The 23,627-nt window shown below is 47.4% G+C and overlaps 1 protein-coding gene across 4 annotated transcripts in view; it reads right to left on the minus strand.

The window, feature by feature from the left end:
• Positions 1 to 23,627, minus strand: part of SLIT3 (slit guidance ligand 3) — a 641,659-nt gene that overhangs the window by 109,768 nt on the left and 508,264 nt on the right. For all 4 annotated transcript variants that reach the window (XM_025387957.1, XM_025387956.1, XM_025387959.1 and 1 more), the window contains 4 exons: positions 18,264 to 18,335; positions 14,609 to 14,680; positions 2,729 to 2,872; positions 1,267 to 1,430 (listed from right to left, as the gene is read on the minus strand). In XM_025387957.1, the coding sequence (XP_025243742.1) occupies positions 1,267 to 1,430; positions 2,729 to 2,872; positions 14,609 to 14,680; positions 18,264 to 18,335 (452 nt within the window). The remainder of the gene's footprint in view (positions 1 to 1,266; positions 1,431 to 2,728; positions 2,873 to 14,608; positions 14,681 to 18,263; positions 18,336 to 23,627) is intronic.

A 23,627-nucleotide genomic window follows, 5' to 3' on the forward strand; every position in this document is an offset into this window, starting at 1 on the left:
CTGGAAGAAGCAAATCCGACTAGAAGCCCCCAGTATCATGCTCATCACAGGTGAAAGATGGCTCTTGTAAGTGACATCATTATTCTAGGGAAAGGAAGTTGGTACTAACTTTTCACAGTGCCACAAAGTCTCTGTATTATCTCCAAGCCCTCCCAAGGTATTTGTTTCTGTTAAAAAAAATTTAAAGAGCTAAAGCTTATCATTCTGGAGACACGGACTAAAGAATTAGACTTAAAGGACAAGAAGATGTTGTTAAGAAGCACAAGTCTGCCCACTGGTCTTCTCCCAGTGACCTCTCCCCTCACTGGCATTCTCCCCTGGGAAGACTCGCCTGCATCAGAAGCTCCTGGGCAGGGGGGGAAGCACTGCTCTTGCTACGGCACACACTGTGAGGGTTGGCTGCAACCCACCTCGGCACTTCGTGCTATCAGTCTCTCATCACTGGGTGCACAATGCAGTTTGGTGATTTTTTTTTTTTTTTTTCCAGTAGAAAAGGACACAGATGATAGTAATTTTTAACTGCCTGTGCATGTAGCTGTTGGGTCAACGAGAGCTACTTCTCTTTCCAAGATGGGCTGAGAATTCCCCTGCTGTTCTCCCCCATGTCCTTCCTGGGTGCAGTGAGAAGGAAGGTTTCTAGAGAGATCCTGGGCACTGAAGAACAAGGCTTTGTTTCTTCCCAAGCACGACTCTTTACTGTTCTCTCCATACTCAGAACAGAGTAGTCTGGGGTGGAGGAGCTAGTTAGTGAAAGTATTTTTCGTGAACATGTGAAACCTGTAATATACTGGGGCCAAAGGGCTGCACCACCGTCCGTCTCCGAAGGAAGTGGGAGGTCCCCAAGATTACACACCGTCTGTAGCCTCGCCTGAGCTATATTTATTTCTCTATTTGCCCTTTGGGGAGCACACTTTGGAAACGACAAAAATAAATCTTAGCCTGTAACAGGCACATGTGCAAAGGCCGCCCCAGCCCCACCTTCTGTTTAGCTCTTGGAGACGCACTGATGCCGGGGTTCTGTCTCCCCTGCAACCGTCTCCCCCTCCCCATGCTTTTATTGTGTGTGTATGTGTGTGTGTGTTTTATTTTAAATCCATAAGGTAATTGGTTTTCTGCAGGGCTAACTGAATTTCTCCAATTTAATTTGCAGAGATGCTCCCCACGAACCATTACAGCGCTCGCTGTCCTCCAGATTGGATTATTGGCCTCTCTGGGGCTGCTGCATTCTGAGTCAGAAAGCGGGGCCCAGCCCCGTAACCTGATTACCTGAGCAGCGGAACTTCTTGCTCTTGATCTGGCTGATGCGCTTGTTGGCGAGTCGGCGCGGGCTGCTGCAGCGGGCCCCGCTTGTCTCAATGGGGTTGTCCTGGAGGTAGTCAGCCAGCCACTTCAAGTGGCAGTCGCACACAAATGGGTTTTGGGCTAAGTGGCTGCGAGAGGGATGGGGCTGTTAATCAGGAGTGACCCGTGGCGTCTTGCTCCACCACCACCACCCTGCCTCGCGCTGGGCCCTGGAAATCCACTGCAGGGATTGGTCTGCCGCCTCATCGCCCCAGGAGGCCTTGGGGCGTGCTACTTTCAGACAGGGCTCAAAGAGGGGGTCTGAGGCCCGCTGGCTGCAAAAGACAGTCACAGATGCAGCTAGCATCTGGTCTGGGGAATCGGTCTCCCAGCTCCTCCCACCTGGGGCAGGATCCACCACCGATCGCTTCTACTCTCACCCACGCCAATTCTGACAGGCAAACCCAGTCGCAGGCTTAGAGTTTGCACTTGGGGTAGAATGCATTTTATTTCTCCAAGCTCAGTGATACTAGGCACATAAAGCAGCTGGCACGGCGCCTGGCATATGGTGGGTGTTCCATATATAGTAGCGGGTATTGTTGTAATTATCCTTATCATCATAAGAGCACCATGGGTCTTGCTTCCCCCGGCTCGGTAAGAAAAACCGTGAAGCACCGAACACAGTGTTTGGCACGTGGTCGGCGTCAATATATAGCAGCTGCTCTTACTGTGTCTTGGTTCCTGTCTCTGGCTACAGGGGCAACAAGCACCAGATGACTTACAGGGTCTCCAGAAGCCCCCAGGCTCATTGCAGACCTGGGCATGGGGCCGAGGTCTATGCCTGAGGCTGGAGCCATCAAAAACTGGGCTGAAATCTGTACTTGGAGGTCATCTATTTAACTGAAATATTTATGAATATCTTTAGTGCATGGAAGTGAGGAAACACTGCCCAAAGAGGAAGAGTGCCCACCTCAGAGGCTTGGTTTTGCAGGGTGGAGGGGGTTAAGGGCGGGCAGGGGTGGGCTATTTGCAGAAATGGAGTCTGCTCAGTGTACGTTGACCACAGGGGTTATAAGGGTAGCTCAGGACCTCCTCCGCCTGGATTCAAAACCTGCTCCTTACTAGCTGTGTGACTTTGAGGAAGTTACCTAACCATTCTATGCCTTGGTTTCCTTACATAGAAACGAGGGACAGTAACAGCACCAAGTAGGGTCCTTGTGAGGCTTCAGGGTTTTAAGACAGGGTAAGTACCCCGTGTGGTGTCAAGCACAGTGTAAGTGCTTGGTACTGATAAGCTATTCCTAGTTTTATTATTCTAGCTTCACTGCAGGTTCTAGAACTCCTCCTGGATGTGCTCATGCTACCCTCATTTGGGTGTTTTCCATGATGGGCATGTGGGGTCTCCTGCTGCTTGGGCACCCACTGGCACCCGAGGCAGTGTACTCACAGCGTCTGGATGGACTGCAGAGGGGCGAAGAGCCCCTTGCTGATGGTCTGCAGCTTGTTGTCATACAAGGAGAGCAAGTTGAGGTTCTGCAGGTCCTGAAACGTGTTCACCCGCAGGCAGTTGATCTTGTTGGCATTGAGGAGGCTGCAAGCAGAAGAGAGCCTGGTTAATTCACTAATCCTGGTAATGACCTGCAGGGCAAGGGTTGCCTCTGCAGGGGATGGGCTGCAAAGCTCCCATCACTCATCCTTGCAGCCTTCAGCTCCTGCTGCAGAACAGAAAAAGAGAGAGACCTGCCTTCCTATGTCTACCAAAACCCCGAACACTCTGGGCACCTGCACACACTGTCACCACAGATACTACGCCACACACTGCTCTCACTTGGCACATGCTCTTGCACCCATGACCTTGAAGGAAGACCTGAAAAAGCACCCTAAGTGCTTCACTTTCTGTTTTAGGATTCACAGCTTCCAGGAATCGGAAAGGAAAAAAAAAATCATTTGGCATAATTGTTTTAGAGCTGTAGTTGACTGACTATAGGCAATTTGATTCAGAAAATTCCTTACAGTTCTTTTGGATCACTGATCCTGCTGGAAATCTGATGAAAGTTATAGGTCGTCCTCCTGGAAAAACTGCATCTCTGTGTAGGCAGGCACATGTGCATACATATGGATTCTGTCATACACACGTGTGCACACCCACACAGAGCACAGAGCCCCATGTGGTTTGACCTTGGCCCTTTCTCCAACCTCAACCTAACTCCACTCACCCCAAACTCACTACCCTTGAGTGCCACCACTGCATTTTTTTTTTTTTTTTTTTTTTGAGATGGAATCTTGCTCTTGTCGACCAGGCTGGAGTTCAGTGGGGTGATCTCGGCTCACTGCAACCTCCACCTCTCGGGTTCAAGCAATTCTCCTGGCTCAGGCTCCCGAGTAGCTGGGATTACAGGCACGCACCACCACACCCAGCTAATTTTTGTATTTTTACTAGAGACGGGGTTTCACCACGTTGACCAGCCTGGTCTCGAAATCCTGACCCCAGGTGACCTTCCTGCCTTGGCTTCCCAAAGTGCTGGGATTATAGGTGTGAGCCACCATGCCCAGCCCCCCACCACATTTTCGATCCTCAGACACACCAGATTTTTCCCTAGGACTTTTGAACACCCTCTTTACCTTCTTTCACAGCAGGGCTGCCTTTTTTTCCTGCTTTCTACTGTAGCTCAAATGTTCCCTCCTCAGAGAAGCCTGCCCTGACCCCCTCATCTACAATGGGACCCTCACTCCGTTTTCGTCTCTCACATCCCCCTGTTTATTTCCCTCCTGACACTCATCGCGATTTGTGATTATAGGATATTTATCATTTGCTTTCCACACAGGATTAGGAACTCTATAATGGCACCAATGACAGCTATTCTATTCCTCCCTTTCTTTTCAGTGCTTATTCTTTATTAAGATGTATACTAAACTCCACATGCAGCTTCAAGGATCTCACTTCTCTAAGGCGGCACCCATCCCTCATGCCTCACCCCTTCCAGGGTCAGCCTCCCTATCCACGAGGAAGCTGTTTTTAGCTCTTCAGACTCCCTAAAAAAGCATCATAGGAAGCTCCCCTTTGGGTGGAAGTCTGGGAAAACAGAGGATGCCATGAGGGTGACAGGCGGTTTTCAAGAGCAGGGCTGGCAAGTCAAGCACATTGAGATCCTAAGAATTACCTTTACTGATCCTAGACTGACTAGGTGTGCCTTGCAGTCGATGTAAAATCATTTCTTACCCCCTCTCAAATGAAACTGGGGGAAGGGGAAAATAACCAGCAGAAATGTTGAATTTCAAAAATTTTACTTTCAAGGCTGGCTCAGCCCCTCCCTGGTGGGGAATGACCCATGAGATCCATGCCAGGCTGGCCTGCCTCAGGAGTCTCTCCATACCAGGACCCAGGAGGACTGCAGTTGACAATGGTGGGGCTGTCCATGGTGCTAAATCACCCATGCCACCTCTCCCTTGCTGCAGGCCCCATACTCCCCACGGTCCCAGTGCACCCTGCGTGTAGGCAAGCAGCTGTGGCAGTGACAAGTGGAAGAAGAACTGCCTGTTTAATCTGGCTAATAATGGGCAAGGTCCCAAGGGTTCACACAGATGTCCTCCTGCCTGGCAGTGGAAAAAAAAATGCTCATACTGCTAGAATACTGTGTTTTCCAAAGTGCTTTCCCAATGTCCCATTATTCTCAGAACCTGACTCACAAGTGACAGGGGAGGAAACTGAGGCTGAGAGTTTGGCAGGTGTTTTCAAGGTCACACACGTTTCTAGGGAGCATGAGAGAAGTGGTTACGATAATTGAGGTCTCTAGAGGGCTCAGTTTCTTCTTTATGAATGTCTTGTCTACCCATCCTATCGGTCTATACTCTTTGCAACATCCCTCCCCACTGCAAATTCAAATTCCTATGCTTTGTGTATTAAATTTTAGTCAATGTCACTGCATTTTGGGGGCATTTGAAGCAAATGTGATAGAGCAGAGAAACAGGGAGAAAAGCTGGAGGACTCAACAGGGCCCAGCAACCAGGGCTCAGGAATGGACCCTTCACACACACAGTGTTTTGATTTTTTTTTAAAGTACACACATGGTAAGTGTTTTGTTCTAAACCTTGACATTCAGGGCCTTCTGAGTACATCATCTTGTCAGGAAATACTGAACTATTCAGTACATAACAGGTCAGAGGTGCCTATCCAATAGCCTGAGGATGGAATCCTTATTGCAACATTTTGCATCATGCCACATAAATAAAATGTGTTTATTCAATCCTCTTGTGTTTTAAAAATTGGAAAATTTCATACAACACACACACACACACACACACACACACAACCACACCAAACCACATTTCTATTTTCTCTTGAAAAACAAAATTCAGGAGCTCAGGCAACCCTAGGTTCCCTGGAGGCAGCCATGGAGTAGCCCCCTTTAGATAGGACATATGCTCTCTATTTGCCACAGTCCTCACTATTCCCTATTGTGTCTCCTTCACTAGTTTACTTGACCTTCCTTGCCTTAGTGGGCATTTAGGTTTGCAACCCCAGTGCAGATTCATAAGCCCAATTGTAGCAATTGGTTCTAGGGCATATTAGGCACTAGACAAGGACGATGGCCATGGGGAGAAAGAAATGGCAACTTGACTTGCCTTCATACAAACGGAATGCCACGCTGGCAGTCCTTCTCACTCATGAGGCCTATTTAGGCTCTTTTTTTCTCATCCAGAAGCTCCTTTGTTTCCTATTGCTCCTAGATCTCTCAGCATGGGATGTTACTTCAAATATGTAAGGCACCAAAACAACCCAGGCTGGCAGAATTACTAGGCAAAGATAGCCAGCCCAAGGCACAGGGCTCATGAAGCATGGAGCAAAAGAAAACACAAAAGGGCAGAGTCTCCTGGTCACTCATTCTCTCCCGGGATGCTTGGCTCCCTCAGGCAAGGTGCGTAGGTGCAGAGAGAGATAAAATTAAGCTGCTTATCCAGAATTAGATGCTGAGGACAGCCTCACTGGTCCCCAGGATCAGCAAGATCTAACAGCCTATCCCTGTGCCCTGTTTCCTTTGGGAGGAAGGCTGGCAGTTAGTCAACTCAGCCTGGCTTCCATGAAAGGAGCTCTTAGCTATCTGGTACATAGACAAGAGCTGGAGGGGAATTTTAAAAGCATCATATTATGGAGCAAACAAAGAGTAAACAAACATTTGAAATGAGGTTTAGCAGTTCTATAAGGAATCCTGAACACAGGCCTCCCTCTTTCACCAGAGGGATGGATTCTCCCTCTTTGCAGCAGAGATTCCAGGATGCTTTCTCTGTCCTGGTTCATCCCCATTTCAGGAGCAGTGGTGTAACTGCTGTGTGAAATGATAGTAATTCAGCATCCTCTCTAGAGACTACATCTCTGTGTGCTTTTCCAGGCAGTTTCCAGGCACTATCTTATTTAACCCTCACAACGGCACTATGATTATCTTCATTATTCTGATAAGAAAACTGAGGTTCAGAGTGGTGTCGGACTCAACCGAGGTCCCCCAGCAATAAGTGAAGCTCCAGCCTGTTTCACTCCAAAGCCATCTCTTATCTACTATTTAAAGTCTATATTCTCTTTTCCATTTTCCCTATGTGTGAAGAGCAGCTATTTTTGCTAGCCTTGACCGTCCCTGGGTGTGCTTCAGGTGGACAAAGGTCTGGTTGGGTTTGGAAGACCCTGCTTGCCTCTTGGGAGTGCAGAGGCATCTGAAGTCCTCCTGACTCCCAGGAGGGGACCTCAGCGTGGGATGCTGATCAAGCCTTCATTGGCACAAGGTGGCAGGTCCTTTACTGAGTGGCTGGCACCTGTACGAGGCAAGGCTTTCCCCTTCAGAATCACCGACTGAATGCCGATGTGGGAGCTGATATGCCTGGCTCTGTGCTCCCCTCACTCTGAGCAGGCCAGGGGACAACCGTAGGACAGAGAAAATAGCAATAGCACACAAGGTGGGATGTCCCAGCTGGCCTCATTCAAGAGGCTGCCTGGTACTCAAATTGACAACTGTGACATCCCAGCCAAAGACCTCACCTCAGCCCAATCTGCTGGTGGGTCCAGTGAGTCAGGCTGGACTGCCTGGTGAATTCTGTGTTCATCAGTATTTCCCCAGATGCAGATCCAATGATCTTTTGGGGCCACCTGCTCCAGATCTATCTCTCAAAGGACCCTCGGAGATCATATAAATGAAAAGAGAGGGAAGGCTGAGATGATCCAACTAGGTGAACCACAACCACCAGGTGAACAGCAGGGGCCACATGGCCTAACAGGTAATGCATATTAAACACTTCACAAGGCCAGGTACCCCCATTTAATCTCCCTTTGACAGGTGACACTTCTGGGACTCAGAGAGCTTAAATAACTTTCACCAAAGTTCCACAACCCGTAAGAGGTAGGACAGTATTGGGACTCATGCCATCATAGCCCAAAGATTTTGTTTCCAATCATCATGCTGCCCTGAGAGCCAGTCCGCTCTCACTAAGGGCCCGAGGGAGCCATCTGAGGCACCCTGTTTGTAGCCACTCCCATCAACGCAGCAGGTGATTTTACAATAAGGCAGAACAACAACAAAAAGAGCTGTGCTCCCGTCAGAGGAAATTAAGGAGAGTGGCACATTGGAGAGTGGGAGTGCATGTACAGCACCTTCTAAATTTATTTCCAAGTGTGAGCTCTAGGAGGCCCTCTGCCACCCCCTGCCTTGGAGCACTTTCGGCTGCCACATATGTTCCATGTCAAGAGGTATTAGCACTCAGTCCATTGACTAACCAGCATAGCTGTGTTGCTGAGAGTTCTTGCTTTCTGGGAGCTGTGGCCTTCAGGAAAAGCAAAGCAGAAAACAGAAGCCACTGGAAGTCAAAAAGCTAGAGCTGGAGGAGGAAAATGAAATGCCCATGTCGGGGCTAGGGAGAACCCTCGGGACTCAAGTCTTTCTGCTAGGGGACCAGGGCTGGCCTGTGCAGAAAAGTCCCAGGTGTTCTCATCACTAGTAGCAGCTTCCAGCTTCATTCATTTGGGGTCCAGGTAGCATGGGGAGATGGCCCACAGGGGGAAAACCAGGTCCATTCTGATCCACTAAAAGGACCCACCACACCCAGGCTTTTGAAAAGTCCCATGGGGAGAAGATCGCTGAGCCCCGCTGTTAGCTACTGCCTTTGCTCTGATCCACTCTTCAATGAAAGTTCCCCCCGGGAGCCCACAGGCCTTTTTTGCAAAGTTTGGAAAACATAGACATCTGGAGTCAGGCTTAATGATCAATTGCATCAAAATCACTTTGGCAACTCCAGCAATTCACATGTTGACTCAGTGGCCCAGGGCAATCATTCTGGTGGCATTTATATTCTCCACACTTGACCAAGGGTCTGTGGAGGACACTGGTCATGTTGTTCCTCCCACTTCTATGGTATTTGTCTAGAAATGCTGAAAGCATATTCCAGACTCCAGAGAGCAAGGCCTCCTCAGAAAACCGGTGCCAAGAAAGAATGCAGTGGCCCTTCTGGGAGAATGGATGAAACTCTTCCAGAAAAGACTGTGGATGAGAAGATGGGCCCAGGCCCCTGCCAAGAAAGATGCTCTGCGGGCCTTCTTTTCCTAAAACCGGGATGGGGAGTCTGTTTCTGCTTCATGAACACTCAGATGCAGATACACAACAAGAGAAAGATGGCACCAACAGGCATCCGGCATAACCCTTTCTCTAGCTCCTTTAGTAGAATTTATAAAAAGTGGGTTATAAAGGCTCTTTGTCATTTAAAAAAGTGTTCTGTGTGTCCCTGGAAGTAGTTATCACCTCTACACATTGGCATGAACTCTTAGTGAGGACACCAACTAGGGGAGCTATTTTGTACCCCTAATTAAGCTACAGGATATAGAGCCAAACCTCCCACATTAATATGCCTTCCTTCTTTTTATTTCTCTAGTATTAATCCTCTGTCATCTTGAATTTCTTTATCTATTAATTGTAATAAGGACCGCTCTCCCACCTTAGAACATTATGTTATCATCTTTTCCCTATAAAATGTGGGGATTAATTTAGACCTTCAGCAACCTACTGAGGCTGGATGTGGAGAAGAACCCAATAAGAGCTGATGCCATGAATTCTGACCCTGCCCAGAATCTTCTCCATGCTTGAAAATGGGTGCTCTAGGCCACATCTTGCTAAACACCCAAGGGGAAGCAGGAGGAGCCCTCTAAGTCCCAACTAGGGGCAACAGTGACTCTTCCCTTCTCTCCTATTGGTGACTGCACTGCTTGTCAATGGCTGTGGGTTGTCATGGCGATTCCTGAGGCAAGAGTAACCAGGCATGCAGCAACACCACTGGGCGGCCTGTCTGAAAAGCAAGACCTCTTTCTACCCCAGATACACAGGAGGGTGCTAGGAATGGGCTGTAAGCCACTGGGTTTTCCTATGGGAAACAGATGAAAGCTGAGACTCCCAGAGACCAGAGAGGGAGAACTATGATTTGGTTACCAGATCAAGTGACCTCACCTATGGTGACTTGCCCATTCCTTCCTTCATGACTGTTAGGGTGGTAACTTTCCTATCTGATTGCCACATGGTTACCAATCAGTCCTTTAAACGGGGTGAACCATTCATTCAATGACTAGCATGGATTCCAGAATTTAAGTCTACCCAAGGGCTTTCCAGGTACACAAGAGAGGAAGAACCCCTCCCTCAAGAACGCATTGCTAAGTCAGTCTGCTTCTTCTGCTGGTGAGAATTCTCATTGTCCCACCTTGACTGGGTCTCTAAGCACAAGCAGCTCCTTGACTATCCTCTCACAGGGATCAGGGCAAACATTAGTGGGCTGACGACAATGAACCAGAGAAAGTTCCATGGACACGGAGCTGTGAATTATGCTGAGCCATAACAAAAGGAGGTGATCTGCAGTTCAGCAGCACCCTTTCTGTGGCTTGAGCCATTGAGAAATTCTTGCTCTGCATATCAAAAAACTGGCTCTGCAGATCTGCCCGTGACTGGGTGAAGCAGATGTCTCTGGATGGATGTGCTGTGGTTAAGGCATGGACTGCACAGGTTCCAATCCTGGCTCCATCATGCTAAGTGACAATGGTCAAGTCACTTAACCTTCAGTTTCCCCATCTGTAAAATGGGCCTTTCCACAATACCTTCCTCTTAGCATTGTGGTAAAGATTAAATGAGATGATGCACATGGAATCGCTTAGCAGTTTCAGGTCCTGAAGCATATTAAGTATTCAATAAATGTTAGCTGCTATTATTATCAGAAGTAGTTCTTGTGAAACAGCTGGTGGGGAAAAGTGAACTATAGGGAGTGAAGTTTTGCTCACTGCTCTGTAATTGGCATGTTGCTTGGCAAACTCCGAGAGCCTCAAATGGTCTTGTCTGCCTTCCAAGAAAATTAAACAACAGGTGCTAGAGTTGTCTTAACTTATTCCAGCCCGAAGACAGTCTGGTTTGGTTTAAGACCACCTGGAGCGGGTTTAAAAGCTTCCACCTCAAATGACTGCCCTCCCCACTTAAGTGACTTTCCTATGCATGTCATGTGATCGATGAGCACTAAATGAATGCTCCTTACTCCCTGGAGGGGAGCTGTAACAACGCAGCTTGCAGCTGTCCATCAGCGGAGGAAATGACAGCCTTTTCCTGCTTTGGGGAGGATGGACCTCTGAGCTACAAGGTGAGGGATCTCAGGGCACGATGGCTGGCTGCCCACAGAGGATCACCATCTCCACTGATGTCCCAGGAGCCTATGAGCCTGGGTGGGGAGGGGAATGCAGAGGAGCAAGACCATTCACCCTGAGCTTCCAGTGAGGAGGAAGACAGGTAATTTCTCTAATAATTGAGCTGCTCCCACCCCTGGAGTTGGGATCATGTGCCAAGTGATATGTCCTGTTCTCACCTTGGGTTCTGAGATGCCTCCATGTGGGATATTTCAATTCTAAACATCCTTCCTAGTGTCCAAATGGGCACCAACTCACTTCCTAGCAGCCAGTTTTAAGGACGGAAGCTGCCAGATTACCTTGCATCCCCCAAAGACAATAAGGGTTGCTAGTAATAAACAATAAATGCGTGTTTATACAATGAATGGCTGCAGGAACTGAACACGTTTAGGATTAATTATAGGAAGACATACTAGCTATTTTCAAACATCTGAAGACAATGATAACAGACTTTTCTGAGTTTTCTAGAAACATTACTGATGTTTAGTATAAGAAAGAGCTTCCTCACCTTCCAACTAGGCAGTGAGGACTTATCAGAGGAACCATCAGCAAATGAGTGACAGGAGGATTTGTGAGCGTGCATGGGAGGGATTCCTGTCCTAGCCAGGTAGGAGGCTGTGCTTGGAGCCCTGAGATTCCTTTGAACGCTAAGATTTTGGAACTTAAACTGAAGGGGGTAACTCTTGTGAGGCTCTAGGGGACCAAGGACAGAACATCATGTTTAGGACAGCTAAGGCTTGTTCCTTGTGGATGCACTTACTGCAGCCTCTAAAAAACGGAGACATTCTCTCCAGAATGGCCAAGAATTTTGGGCATTTGCCCAAAGGAACACACCAAGAAAAGCTCCCAGGAGGCTGGCTGTGTACCTACTGGACTGGGCAAGTTTGATAGGATGGCCAAAAAGTCTAGAGGAGTAAGGGAAGTGGGGAGGCAGGCAGGAGAACCAACTAATGTACCCACTTTATTACCGCCAGCATCACGGCAAGTGCCAGAAAGGAAATCTCCAGGGCCACTTTGTGTGGCAGAGGCAGTTCAGCTTTGCGAGTACCCATAATTTGAGAGATGGAGTGAGAAGAAAAAATGCAAACCTCTCACAAAGAGCCTCTGAGTCAAAGGAGACAAAAATTACCCTGACTACCAGGGTATTCTAATCAGAGCCTTCTTATCAGTGTCTCCAGTCCAACAGGGAGAAATCCAATCTACAGCAGGCTGAACACTAAATTAGATCGAATCAGGGCCTGCTTTCCAACCACCCAATGGCTGGTCAAAACCCAGTGACAGCTATTTGAGTCCCAGTTACTGGTTCTTTCTGGTAAGGCCTGCCTGAGTTGTGTCAACTCTTAGTTTCAAGAGAGGAGAGAGGCTTCCTCTTTAACCCAAGCTACTTGATTCCATCTGCTCAAAACGGTGACATTAAACTGGAGTTGCCTTCCCAACCCATGCAAACTCCTGTTAGTTCTATTAATCTCATGACTGCTATCAGCTTGGAGCTGAGATACACATGTTTGTTTTTTTAAAAAATTTTTTGACGGTTTTTTTTTTTCCAGTTTTAAAAACAACTTTATTAAGATATAATTCACCTACCATACAGTTCACCCATGTAAAGTATACAATTCAGTTTCTTAGTATAGTCACAGAGTTGTATAACCATCACCACCAACAATTTTAGAACATTTTTATGACCCTGAAAAGAAACTCTGTATCCCTAAGCTATCATCGACTAGTTTCTCCCTTTTTACTTAGCTCTAGGGAACCACCAGTCTCCTTTGATTGGAGATACGCATCTTTTTAAGTATACATGCACTGTTCTAGGCACTGTGATGCACATTCTGTGTCTCCTTAATCCGTGCAAAGTCATTTTCCTTCCTGCACACAAACACAGATTATAAAAGGAAAATCACACCAGCTTGGTGGAACACAACACTGCCAAATTCACCTCAAGGTGGATACTATTGATACTCTTCTTTCAAGGGATTAATAGCTACAGTTAACTAGCCTTATGGTGGCAGTTATAACGTACAGTTTCTTTGCTACAAGCAAAGAATACCATCTGTGAAACACCCATCTCCCTGCAGAGCCCTGGCCTGTCATTCTAACACACAGCCTTAAAAGCCCACCAAAGGCTGGGACCATTGAACGGAAATGTGCCCACACAGAGACACACAGAGTGGGGCAGACAGGAAGGCAGAGATGAGGGAGATGCAAAGAAAGAGACTTTTCTCTCTCTTGCTTTCAGCTTCACTGAAACAAGCCTCATTGCTGATATGACAGATCTGCTCCCTGAAAACTTGCTGGGCATCTCATGCCTACATAATTCACATTATTGTATGTTCTGGGAGAATCTGTCCAGAGCTGAGTCTTAAAGGACATGGGAAGGGTAGAGGAAAGATGTGAGAAGAAAGGGCTGGAGGAAAACTCTCACTTCCTCCTTGAAGAATCCCTGGGCATCAGCCACATAAGATGCGTCCCTTGTTCGTCTCTCCTTCTTTGCTCTTGTGCCTGCCACCGCTTTGGAGCCCCAGCTTGAGCCCTGGCCCGCAAACCCATGCTGTGGGTCATCTGAACCGCACGTGGGAGGCAGGGAGGTGCCAGGCCTCTTCCTCACTGCCTGTGACTTGGAGGTGATTTTAAAAAGACACACACACACCCCTGCAAACATATATCATGTGCTATTCAGAGGACTGGGAGGTTTCTGAATGAAGGGCATGGCCATGTAGGTTCTTTTCCGGTTTTCATACCTATTCTGTTGTGTGACTGGGGGAAAGTCATGTACCTCTCCAAGAGTTGGTCTTCTCCATTGCTTAAAGGATGCTCAAGATCAGTTCCTAATACCCAGAGGAACTGTGATGGTCACAGAGCAAATGTGCACATGCACGCACACATACACACACTCCCACACCCATGGTACATGTGTGTAGATGCTATAGCTGCCTCATCACAAATCACAGATGATTCTACCAGCACAGAAATTAAACTGTACTATGAGCTAAATTCCTTTCCTTCCTCCTCCACATCAGAGTTCAATTATCTTCTTCAAACATTTAAGCGCAAATGACCAGAATGAAATAAATGCAAACAAATAATCCCTGAGCTTAAAATTCGAGGCAACAACCCTTCCTTTAAATTAAGTAAACACTCCCCTCCACCCTGTCTTTCCCAGATGGAGTCACATTGGTGACTGATTCTGCTCCTCTTGAATTATTCCCCCCGCCCCCACCCCTCTTCAAGGTCACATGTCCATCAGCAGCTCTGTCTCAGTTTTAGTACTGGAACTTAGTATGTGAATGTTTTAGTTCCCTATATTCTTAGCACACTACTGAAAAATGTTTTTCTTTTTGTTGGATTTGACTCTTTCCTAATTTCTAGCCCCAAACCCTGTGCTTAGTATCTTCATGCCTGGGCCAGGGCCCTCAGCTCTGTCATCTGGGTTTGTGCACACTGACCTCAGTCTTCCTCTGCCCACTGGCTGGCTCTCCTTTCACAAAAATAGGAAATGGGGGTGAAGCGTGGACAGCTCAAAATTTTTGTTTCTCTTTTGTCTGCACATAGTCAAAAGAACTCTCCAGAGCATGACTCAAAGTTTTCAGGTGGGAGCCTTCCAACAGTACCAAAGACACAAACAGTGACAAGGTTCCTACTCACAGCAGCTGTAGGGACACCAGCCCATCAAACAGTCCCTTGGCAATCTCGGTGATCTTGTTCCCATAGAGGACCCTGAAAGAGAGAAGGAGAAGACGGCAATCACCGCGGATGTGAGGCCACCAGAACCCAGTCCTGCAGGAAGCCATCACCTCGGCCAGTTCTGGGTATGAGATCTCAGGACAACCCCTTCCACGGCCTGCCTAATCCCTTCTCATCAGTGAGACAGAGGCAGCCAAGAGCAGCCAGGGGCTGGAAGGGCAGGTTGTCTGGGAGGCGAGGAGAAATGGGCTCTATCCTGCTCCATTCCTGGGCAACCTAGCCCAATACATAATCCCCAACAGGAAGGAGCGGTCTCTTTGCAGTATCTCCCTAAGCTGCTAATATGACTCACACCCCGGCAATAAATACACAGTGTGGGAGACTGGCCCTGTGTCTTCAATGGGTATTGATCAGGTTGAGCCCAGCCTACAGGACGTTTCCTTTTAATATCCCTTTGCATCTTAGGAATTCCTAAGCTGAGTCATTTAATCATCCATCTAGACAGGGCTTTGTGCATCTGGGGTCATCTCCAGATGGTGCAGGGACTGCTGAGTCAAGGACTGGCTCTCAGGAAAAACTAGGGAGCTTTGCTGTCTCACAGTAATGGCAGCTTTTACTTTCTATCCACTTTTCCTATTCTTTGAGTTCCAGGAACCTAGGAACTCAGAACCCTTTTACCCCTTTCTCCTACGGGCCTCCAGTGACCCTCATACTGCTGTCTCTGATTCATGGGTCTCGTCTTTGGTGTCTTGGTGAGGCCTGGGGAGGAAGGCTACTGGGTCTCCCACTCCAGCACAGTGCTCAGGGGCGTCTCTGTGCCTGGCCCTTGCTGGTGCTCTGCACAGGCACCAGAGAAGCTCGGCTGGCCTCTCTCCGCTCCCATCCATAGCACGGGCTTTGCTGTCTCTTGGGTCCAGCCTCCTCTGTGACCCAGGGAACTGAGCATGGGAGAGTTTGGTTGTTTTTCTGAAGTCCTCTCCAGAGCCCTGAAGTGCACTGAATGCATGCAATATTCCATTTTCACTCGGATCGCAATCCAGGCTGTTATCTTTCTTTGGGGAGACAAAATATTAGGATGCGGAAATGGTAAATGGGTGCGATCAACCAAACCCCCCTTTTCCAGACGCCACTGGGAGTGAAGAGTGAATGTCTCCGTCAGCCTACGGGTGTGTTTCATTAATGTTTCAACAAATTAATGACTAAATAAAAGTCAGCATGATAGCTCAGGCGCACATTTGTAATTCATATTAATGCCCCACCACTCACTGTGCCAAATGCAGTAATGTCCCTGTCTGCCCGTCTCAGATGATGTCAGGACTTCTAGGGTAGCAGAAGCTGGGGGGCTTGGGGCAGAGGGGTCCTCACACCACCGGCCATGCCTTGGGAGGGCAGGCTTCTGAGCCCAGTGCATCAAAACTGCTGGGAGTGGAGGTGGGCTGAGGCTCTCCTGCCTGTGTGGTCACCTCAGGCATCTGGGTGTACACCTGTCTGACTTCCCACGCCAGGTCTTGCCTTGACTACCTTCTTCTTGCCTTTCAGGTCTGAGGTCAAACATCTCTTCCTTGGGAGATGTCTCTTTAATATTTTAATGTTTTATACCACCTCTTACCCTATTTTAGTTTCTTCATATCACTTCTCTTTATGTCACATTATGTTAAATATTTATTTAATTTTAATTTTTTCTGCCTCCCTCCCCTGCACCTCCCATTTTCCTTGCATGTAGGCCCCATGAATGCAGTAATGTTATATGGCTGCTCATGACTGGGTCTCTAGACCCCAAAATAGAACAGAGTCTAGCACAATAAATATTTGTTGAATGAATGAATGCACACACAGGTAAGGAGTAAAGGCTCTCCAGCCCTTTACCTTGGCTGCTCCTGAGCTGGGATTGGGTGTGTTTGTGTTCAACTTTAAGCTCTGTCAGGCCAAGGATCCTGTGTGTCCAGTTCACTGCCATACTCGCAGTGCCTATAATACTGCCAGTACACAGTAGGCATCTACTGCGTGGATGAATGAATACATCGGGAATTAGAGGTGCTTCACTTAAACAATGCTCACATGTATTTCAGAATCGGGCAGCAGCATGTCAATTTCATGTTTGGCAACCAGATTTTGAATTCCTTTTCCTACGAGACAGGAAGCACCTCATTGCCCTCAGACTATCTCCAAATCCTGGCTGAGGGAAACCAGACAAGGGAAGAGAGAGGGTGGGGGCAGAGACAGGATCCTGGTGGCAGACGGCCCCTCTCCCTTCTCCTCTGTGATCTTCAGCACAAGCAGACACTAATCTCACACATGGTCCCATCTCTGATATCCCAGCCAGATGTTCTATTCGATAAATGAAACTAATTTACTCTGCAAGCAGCAGGCAACAGCTGAATCAGAGACTTCCCAGTCCTCATCTCCTTCCCGGTGGGATGGGGCCAGGTGGGGGGAAAATGCGCATCTTGTTACCTGTCCACTCATAAATTAGGTAAACAGGTTGCGTGGCTGCATAGAGAGGCAAAATATAGACAGACTGATCAAGAGTGTGGGTTCTGGAGTCAGACAGCGCGGGTTCAAATCTTGCCTTTCCTACCTGTTACTGTGGACTTTGGATAAGTTACATTTCTGAACAAGTAAATGGTTGAATAAAACAAGATTTTTTTTGGCATATTAACTCTGTGCCAAATACAGTTTGTGGTACTAGGGATATCTCCATGAACAAAACCGATAATAATCCCTGTCTCGGTGGAGCTTAGATTGTCCAAGTTCTTTAGCTGTAAAAGCGAGATGACAATATATTTTATATTTTAGGTTGTGGTGAGGACTAAACCTGACAGACTCCTAGAACAGTAGCTGGTACCCAGTCAATGCTCAGTAAACGCTGCTAATTATCGTTTTACTGTACACATGATCATCATTGGATGTGTTAGGTGGGAATGGGATCACTGTCCCTGTCCTGCCTACTAAGAAGCATCCATAGAAGGCTCAAGTGACTTCCCTATGCCACACACGAGTCACTGACAGAATGAGGACATTCTATACCTTCCTGCCCGCAGGGGTCTCGGAATCCCTGGTGGGTGAAGCTTTGCTTCCAACCAGTGGGTTGCCTATGGGTTTCAAAATCAAAGACAGGAAGGGCTATAGGATGGGGTGGATGTTTTTTTAGGACAATGGCCACGGTGGTCTGGAGAGAAAGCTTGAAAATCAGCCGAAGAAAATGAGCTCCTCACTTGGCAAGGCCACACAAATGGGTGGGATGCGGTAACAAACATGCATCACCATCTCTCCTTACACCAGAAAGACAGCGCTGCGGTGGCATGCGGGGCGGGAGCGGGACGTGGCGTGGGAGGGGGATGTGAGGTTGGAGTAGAAGATGCATTCGAATTAGAAGCCAATAACTGGGAAAGCTGCTAGGCACTTAATCAATAAAAATAATGCATTTGGGTTGTAGAAATATTCCCCAAGATCAATTTCCCCTGAAGAAATATTTGTTTCTTTTACCAGGTTGCCACAAGTGTGTAAGGGAACATAAAGTCTTGATAAACACCTCCTGAAAAATACAGTCGCGTCTCTCTTCCCTCCAGCGCCCCCCTCCCCACCACCCTCAGCCCCCGGCTCGGGCCCCACTTACAGTGAAGTGAGTGATTTCAGGCCCTGGAAGGCATCTGGAGCAATATCCGATATCTGATTCTTGCTGATGTCTCTGAAAACATTAACGGTAGAGTCTGAGAACGTGGCTCAAAGGTGCGATAAAGGTCACTCCTAAGTGTGAATCAAGCATTTCAGGCATTCAAAATGGTAAGGATTAATTAATCAATCAAGCAATTCATTTATTCACAGTGCAAGAGAAGGAGCTTAAAGAGCCTTCAGTTCAACTATCTCATGACAAAGTGCACCACGTTTACATCACTCTTCTTGGTTTTCAAAGAATACTCACCGTGGCATCCTGATCAGGACACGAGCTGTGAACACGTGAGCCATCATTTTGTAGGTGGAAAATAGAACCCAGTCAAATTAGGGCCTTACGTCTCATTACCAAGCAATGAATGGCACAGATGAAACAGGAACCGGCTTCACCCAACCAACCACAGGCCAGGGTTCCTGTAGGCATCTTCTTGCCTCATGCCTCAGCAGCTGCTCATTTTTCTCCCAGAAAGTCCTGAGTCATTTCACCTCCCCAGTGACTTTTCCTCCCTGACCTGAAAGGAGGTTTTGAGCAGTGACTTAAATCTCTGTCTGGTCCAGTGCAAGCTCTAGGCTGTGTGATATAAGCACATCCTGGGATTCTCAGGGGACACCTTGGAGATGTGGGCTTGTCACTGGCTGGCAGTGTGTTCCTCACCCGGGAGCAAGCCCAGGGCATGAGAATGTCCCAGGCTTTGGATAATGTGAGCAAGAGGGATGCTGTGGGCCAGGAGAATTCTATTAATGCTGGGCCTGGGGCCTGGGGCAGCTAACCTGGCTTTGCAGGTGCAGAGGAATCTCCTCGACCCTGGCTCCTTCCCAGAGGCCCTGAGGCTGCTCAATTGCTGGCATCCCAGTGACTTCTGAGAACCCAGACACCAGTTCTTGCTAATGGCCCTTCGCTGAGGGGAAATTCTTTCTCTTAGAGTCATTAGCTCAGGGATGGCCTCTGGGCTCCTGTCACTGGAAGGAGAGATGCTCCAATTTCCTGTGACATCAAACCTCTCCAGTTCTTTTTCTTTAACAAAATAAATCAATGGGTCTTTGCTTTTGTGCAGAAGTGGGAGAGCTGGGGTCTTGGAAGGTCAACAAGGAGGTGAGGAGAGAATATGGAGAAAAAAAGCACAACAGAGCAGATTCTTAAGCAATTGACTCCAGCAAGGCCAGACACTCCAGCCTCCCAGCCTCTTAAGCACATGCAGAGGGAATCTTCCTGAGCCTGTTTCCTTCCTTCTTCTAATAGACTTCAAAAGAACCACACCACAACCTTTGCCGAGGCCTCTGCTTCCTCCCCTCCCTGCCTCCAAAGCTTGTACTTTGAACGATATTTCACAGGTTAAGGCTTCTTCAGCACAGCTGTCTAGTTTATCCCTTTAGCTGGCGAAATCACCTCCAACAAATCCGCAGATTGCGCTCACAAACTCGTCAGCTTACATCGGGCTTTTCTTCCGAGCTCCGGTTTTGTTTAAGGGTCTTAACAAGCAAATACTGTGGATTATCCTAATCTTACTTGCCCTCAGCGTGGCTGCCTATGCAAAGCATTCCAGGCAAGCACGAAGGATCTGTTCAGACTGGACTAGCGGGAGGGCCTGTGTTGTCTTTTTTCCCCCCGATTATGAATTGTCCCTTCAAGGTGCTGAGACCTCTAGTTGCAAGAGGAAGCTCTGTGGCCATCAGGGAAACCCTCTGCTTTAGCTTTGGGAGGGCAAACTGGTTTTCAGTCCATGACTAGGCTTCTGGACCCATCTCTCCCTACAGTATGAGGTGAGATGCCTCACGGTTTGGAGGTGATGGACAGTGGGAATCGGAGAAGTGATAGATAGTTTAGCTGGGAATTGACCTTGGTCACTTTGTCTTTTTTATTTTTATAAAAACTGTATATTTAGGCTGGTCCAAAGGTAGTGAGTTCTCTCAATGGATTGTTCACAGTCAGTTACAGATCAAACTCCTTGTTCTACTCTTTCCTCCTTTTTCACTACTGTACTCAACTAGTCTTTTAAAAAAGTATACATATTTGGGGTGCAACACAATGCTTTGATATATGCTTTCATTGTGGAGTAGCTAAATCAAGCTACTTAGCATAGGCATTACCTCACATGCTTATCATTTATTTGTGGTGAGAACACTTAAAATCTACTCTCTGACCTATTTTCAAGTATAAGATACACTGTTGTTAACCACATTCACCATGTTATATAATACAATGGATCTCTTTTTTTTTTTTTTTTTTTTTTTGAGACGGAGTCTTGCTCTGTCGCCCAGGCTGGAGTGCCGTGGCCGGATCTCAGCTCACTGCAAGCTCCGCCTCCCAGGTTCACGCCATTCTCCCGCCTCAGCCTCCCGAGTAGCTGGGACTACAGGCACCCGCCACTTCGCCCGGCTAGTTTTTTGTATTTTTTAGTGGAGACGGGGTTTCACCGTGTTAGCCAGGATGGTCTTGATCTCCTGACCTCGTGATCCACCCGTCTCGGCCTCCCAAAGTGCTGGGATTACAGGCTTGAGCCACCGCGCCCGGCCACAATGGATCTCTTGAACTTACTCCTGTCTACCTGAAATTTTGCATCCTTTGGCGAACATCTCCATCATCTTTATCTCCACCCCACCCCTGCCCCACCAGCCTCTGAACATCACCATTCTACTTTCTGCTTCTAAGAGTTCAGCTCTGTTTAGATTCCACGTATAAGTGAGAATATTTAGCACACTTTGTCTTAATTCTTAATTCTGCAAGAAGGAAACAGCAGCCCTGAGAGGTGAAGTACCTGGAGCCCTAAGTGACTGGACACAGCCATTTGGGCACAGAGCAAGCATCTCAAGTCTCCTATCAGCTCAAGGACCCCTCTGCTCTTTTGTTGTGATGGATGCACAACACAGGGCACTGAGGTGGAAGGCAGCTGGGAGATGGCTCCAGTTGCCCACTGACCTCCATGCTTGACCCTGTCCCTAGCCACAGCAGCTGCCCCTAGAACTGGTTCTGGGCACTGGGATGACTCTTCACCAGTGCTTCTCAAACCTCATGAGGGTGTAGATTAAAAATGCACTGCAGAGAGTCTGATTTGTAGGCTGGGAGGTTGGGTCTAGGAATCTGTGTATGTAACACATCTCCAGGTGATTCCCATGTAGGTGGTCCCTAGGTCATATACTTCAGGCCACGATGTTTTAGAAAATGGTCTCAGACCCACCTTGGTCCTCTGGGGCTTATAAACTGGATGACCAAGAAGGGGTAGCTTTTCCAGACTGTTTGGAATAGAGGTGGCAAATTCAAGTGCCTACAAATGTCATGCAGGGAATATAAGTGTGAGACACTTGGAAGTCCTGGAGCTTGTGGAACAAGTTGCTCTAAGAGCATGTAAAAGAAAAGAACTCCCAACACCCCATTGTGGCACAATAATAGATAGCCCAGGTGTCAGGCCTACCAGTTACTTAACCAAACTTGCAAGACCAAGGGGCTGCCTCTAGTGCTCTTTACTGCTTCTCTGTGTCTTCTCTGCTTTGATATAGGTTGAGTATCCCTAATCCAAAAATCCAAAATCTGAAATGCTCCAAAATCTGAAACTTTCTGAGCACGGACATGACGTCACAAGTGGAAAATTCCACACCTGACCTCATGTGACTGATGGGTTGCAGTCAAAACTTCGTGTCATGCACAAAATTATTAAAAACTTCATATAAATTACCTTCAGCCTATGTAAGCTGTATATGAAACATAAATAAGTTTCCTATTTAGACTTGGATCCCATTCTCAAGATATCTCATTACACACGAAAATATTCCAAACTCTGAAAAATTCAGAACTCTGAAAGGCTTTTGGCCCCAAGCATTTTGGATAAGGAATACTCAACCTTTTAGTTTGTACTAGGAATGCTTTTTATACTAAGGTGACCACTAGGAATAGGCAGAGACAAAGCCATTCATTCAGGGAGAATTCTTTTTTCTTCTCCCTCCTCCCCTTTCTTCTTTTTTTTTTTTTTTTTCTTTTTTGGTAAGAGATAAGAGCAGGATGTGGTTCAGCCACAGTTGAGCGGGGAACTTCCTTCTGTTAGTTATTAGGGATAAACTGGTCATGTATATTTAGGAAAAATTAGGGTTTTGAAATCCATTCTCATCAGGGACCCTACCTCTCCCAAGCCACTGATTGCACTTCGGTCTAGGTTTCTGAAGTTCCATTAGTCGAAAATTTTTAAGTGTGCTCTCTTCTCTATTGCCATCCTCTTGGGGAAAAAAAAGGGCATCATAATAAATATCAGTAGCATCATAAGTGATCAAAAATTAAATTCACTTTCCGGGTTGTGACTGAGAAAGTCTTATGAATTCTGAATGCACAGATCATGGCAAGTCCAATAGGATGGAGAAGGAACAGTAAAACATAGTCAAGCTTTAAATTACCTGGACTTCACAAAAAATTAGAGCAGTAACTTAAATCATGCAAGAGATATAGGTTGGGGCAGTGACTGAACTTGTCATTTTTCACTGAAATTACTATCTGGCTGCATAATCAAGCTGAGCTTTAAAAATGAATTGGGGGGGGGGTGCATGGAGAGCGGGCTAGGGAAGCAGGGACACCAGGAGATTAATGGCCCGAGGTTTTAAATATTAAGGCCTATATTTATACAGCTCCTCCAGCAGGAATGCTGCCAAGGGGAGGGAAGAAGTACGTGCTTCGAGCTGCCTCATTATGTTGGTTTCCACTTCTGGAATTGCACCAGGAGAAAAGCTTGTTTGGTTTGGATTTCCAGGGAGATGGGAAGTTGGCTTCCCGAGATCTGAGGGTAAAGCCTACCAATGCCACTGTTTCGCAGGGATATTTATTTTTAACATAAAAGGAATCAGCAGACACTTAACCTCTTTAATGTGGGCCCTCCCACTCAAGGGAAAGCAATGAATCAGCCTCATGTGGAAGGAAGAAGCAGGACTGAGTCCGTGCATATTTCTACCTGACTCTCTCCTTCCTCTGTAGGAGGGTGAGGTGCAGGGAGGGGGGAGCTGTGCAAAAAGAGTAAGTGGAATGAAAACAGCAGCTTGGTTACTGGGCTCTACTAAATGATTTCCTAGCCGGAAAAAGGGAAGGAGTATCTGTCCAGAATTTTAATACCTGAGATGGCAATGGTTGGGCTGTTTCTGAATCCTACTGGCTTCCCTGCAGAGCCCCCAGCTCTGAGTGACTCACAGAGCAGTGCTCAAGGTCGTCATGGGATGGGGAAGAATGATGACATTGTCACATGGTGGGGATGAGGGCGGTGATGCAATGGTGCCGTCCAAGCTGCTGTGGTGAGGAAGGAACAGCGGGGTTGGTGTCACCGGGCATCGATGTGAT

Source organism: Theropithecus gelada, chromosome 6 (assembly GCF_003255815.1).
Source record: "Theropithecus gelada isolate Dixy chromosome 6, Tgel_1.0, whole genome shotgun sequence".
Classification (NCBI taxonomy): Eukaryota; Metazoa; Chordata; class Mammalia; order Primates; family Cercopithecidae; genus Theropithecus; species Theropithecus gelada.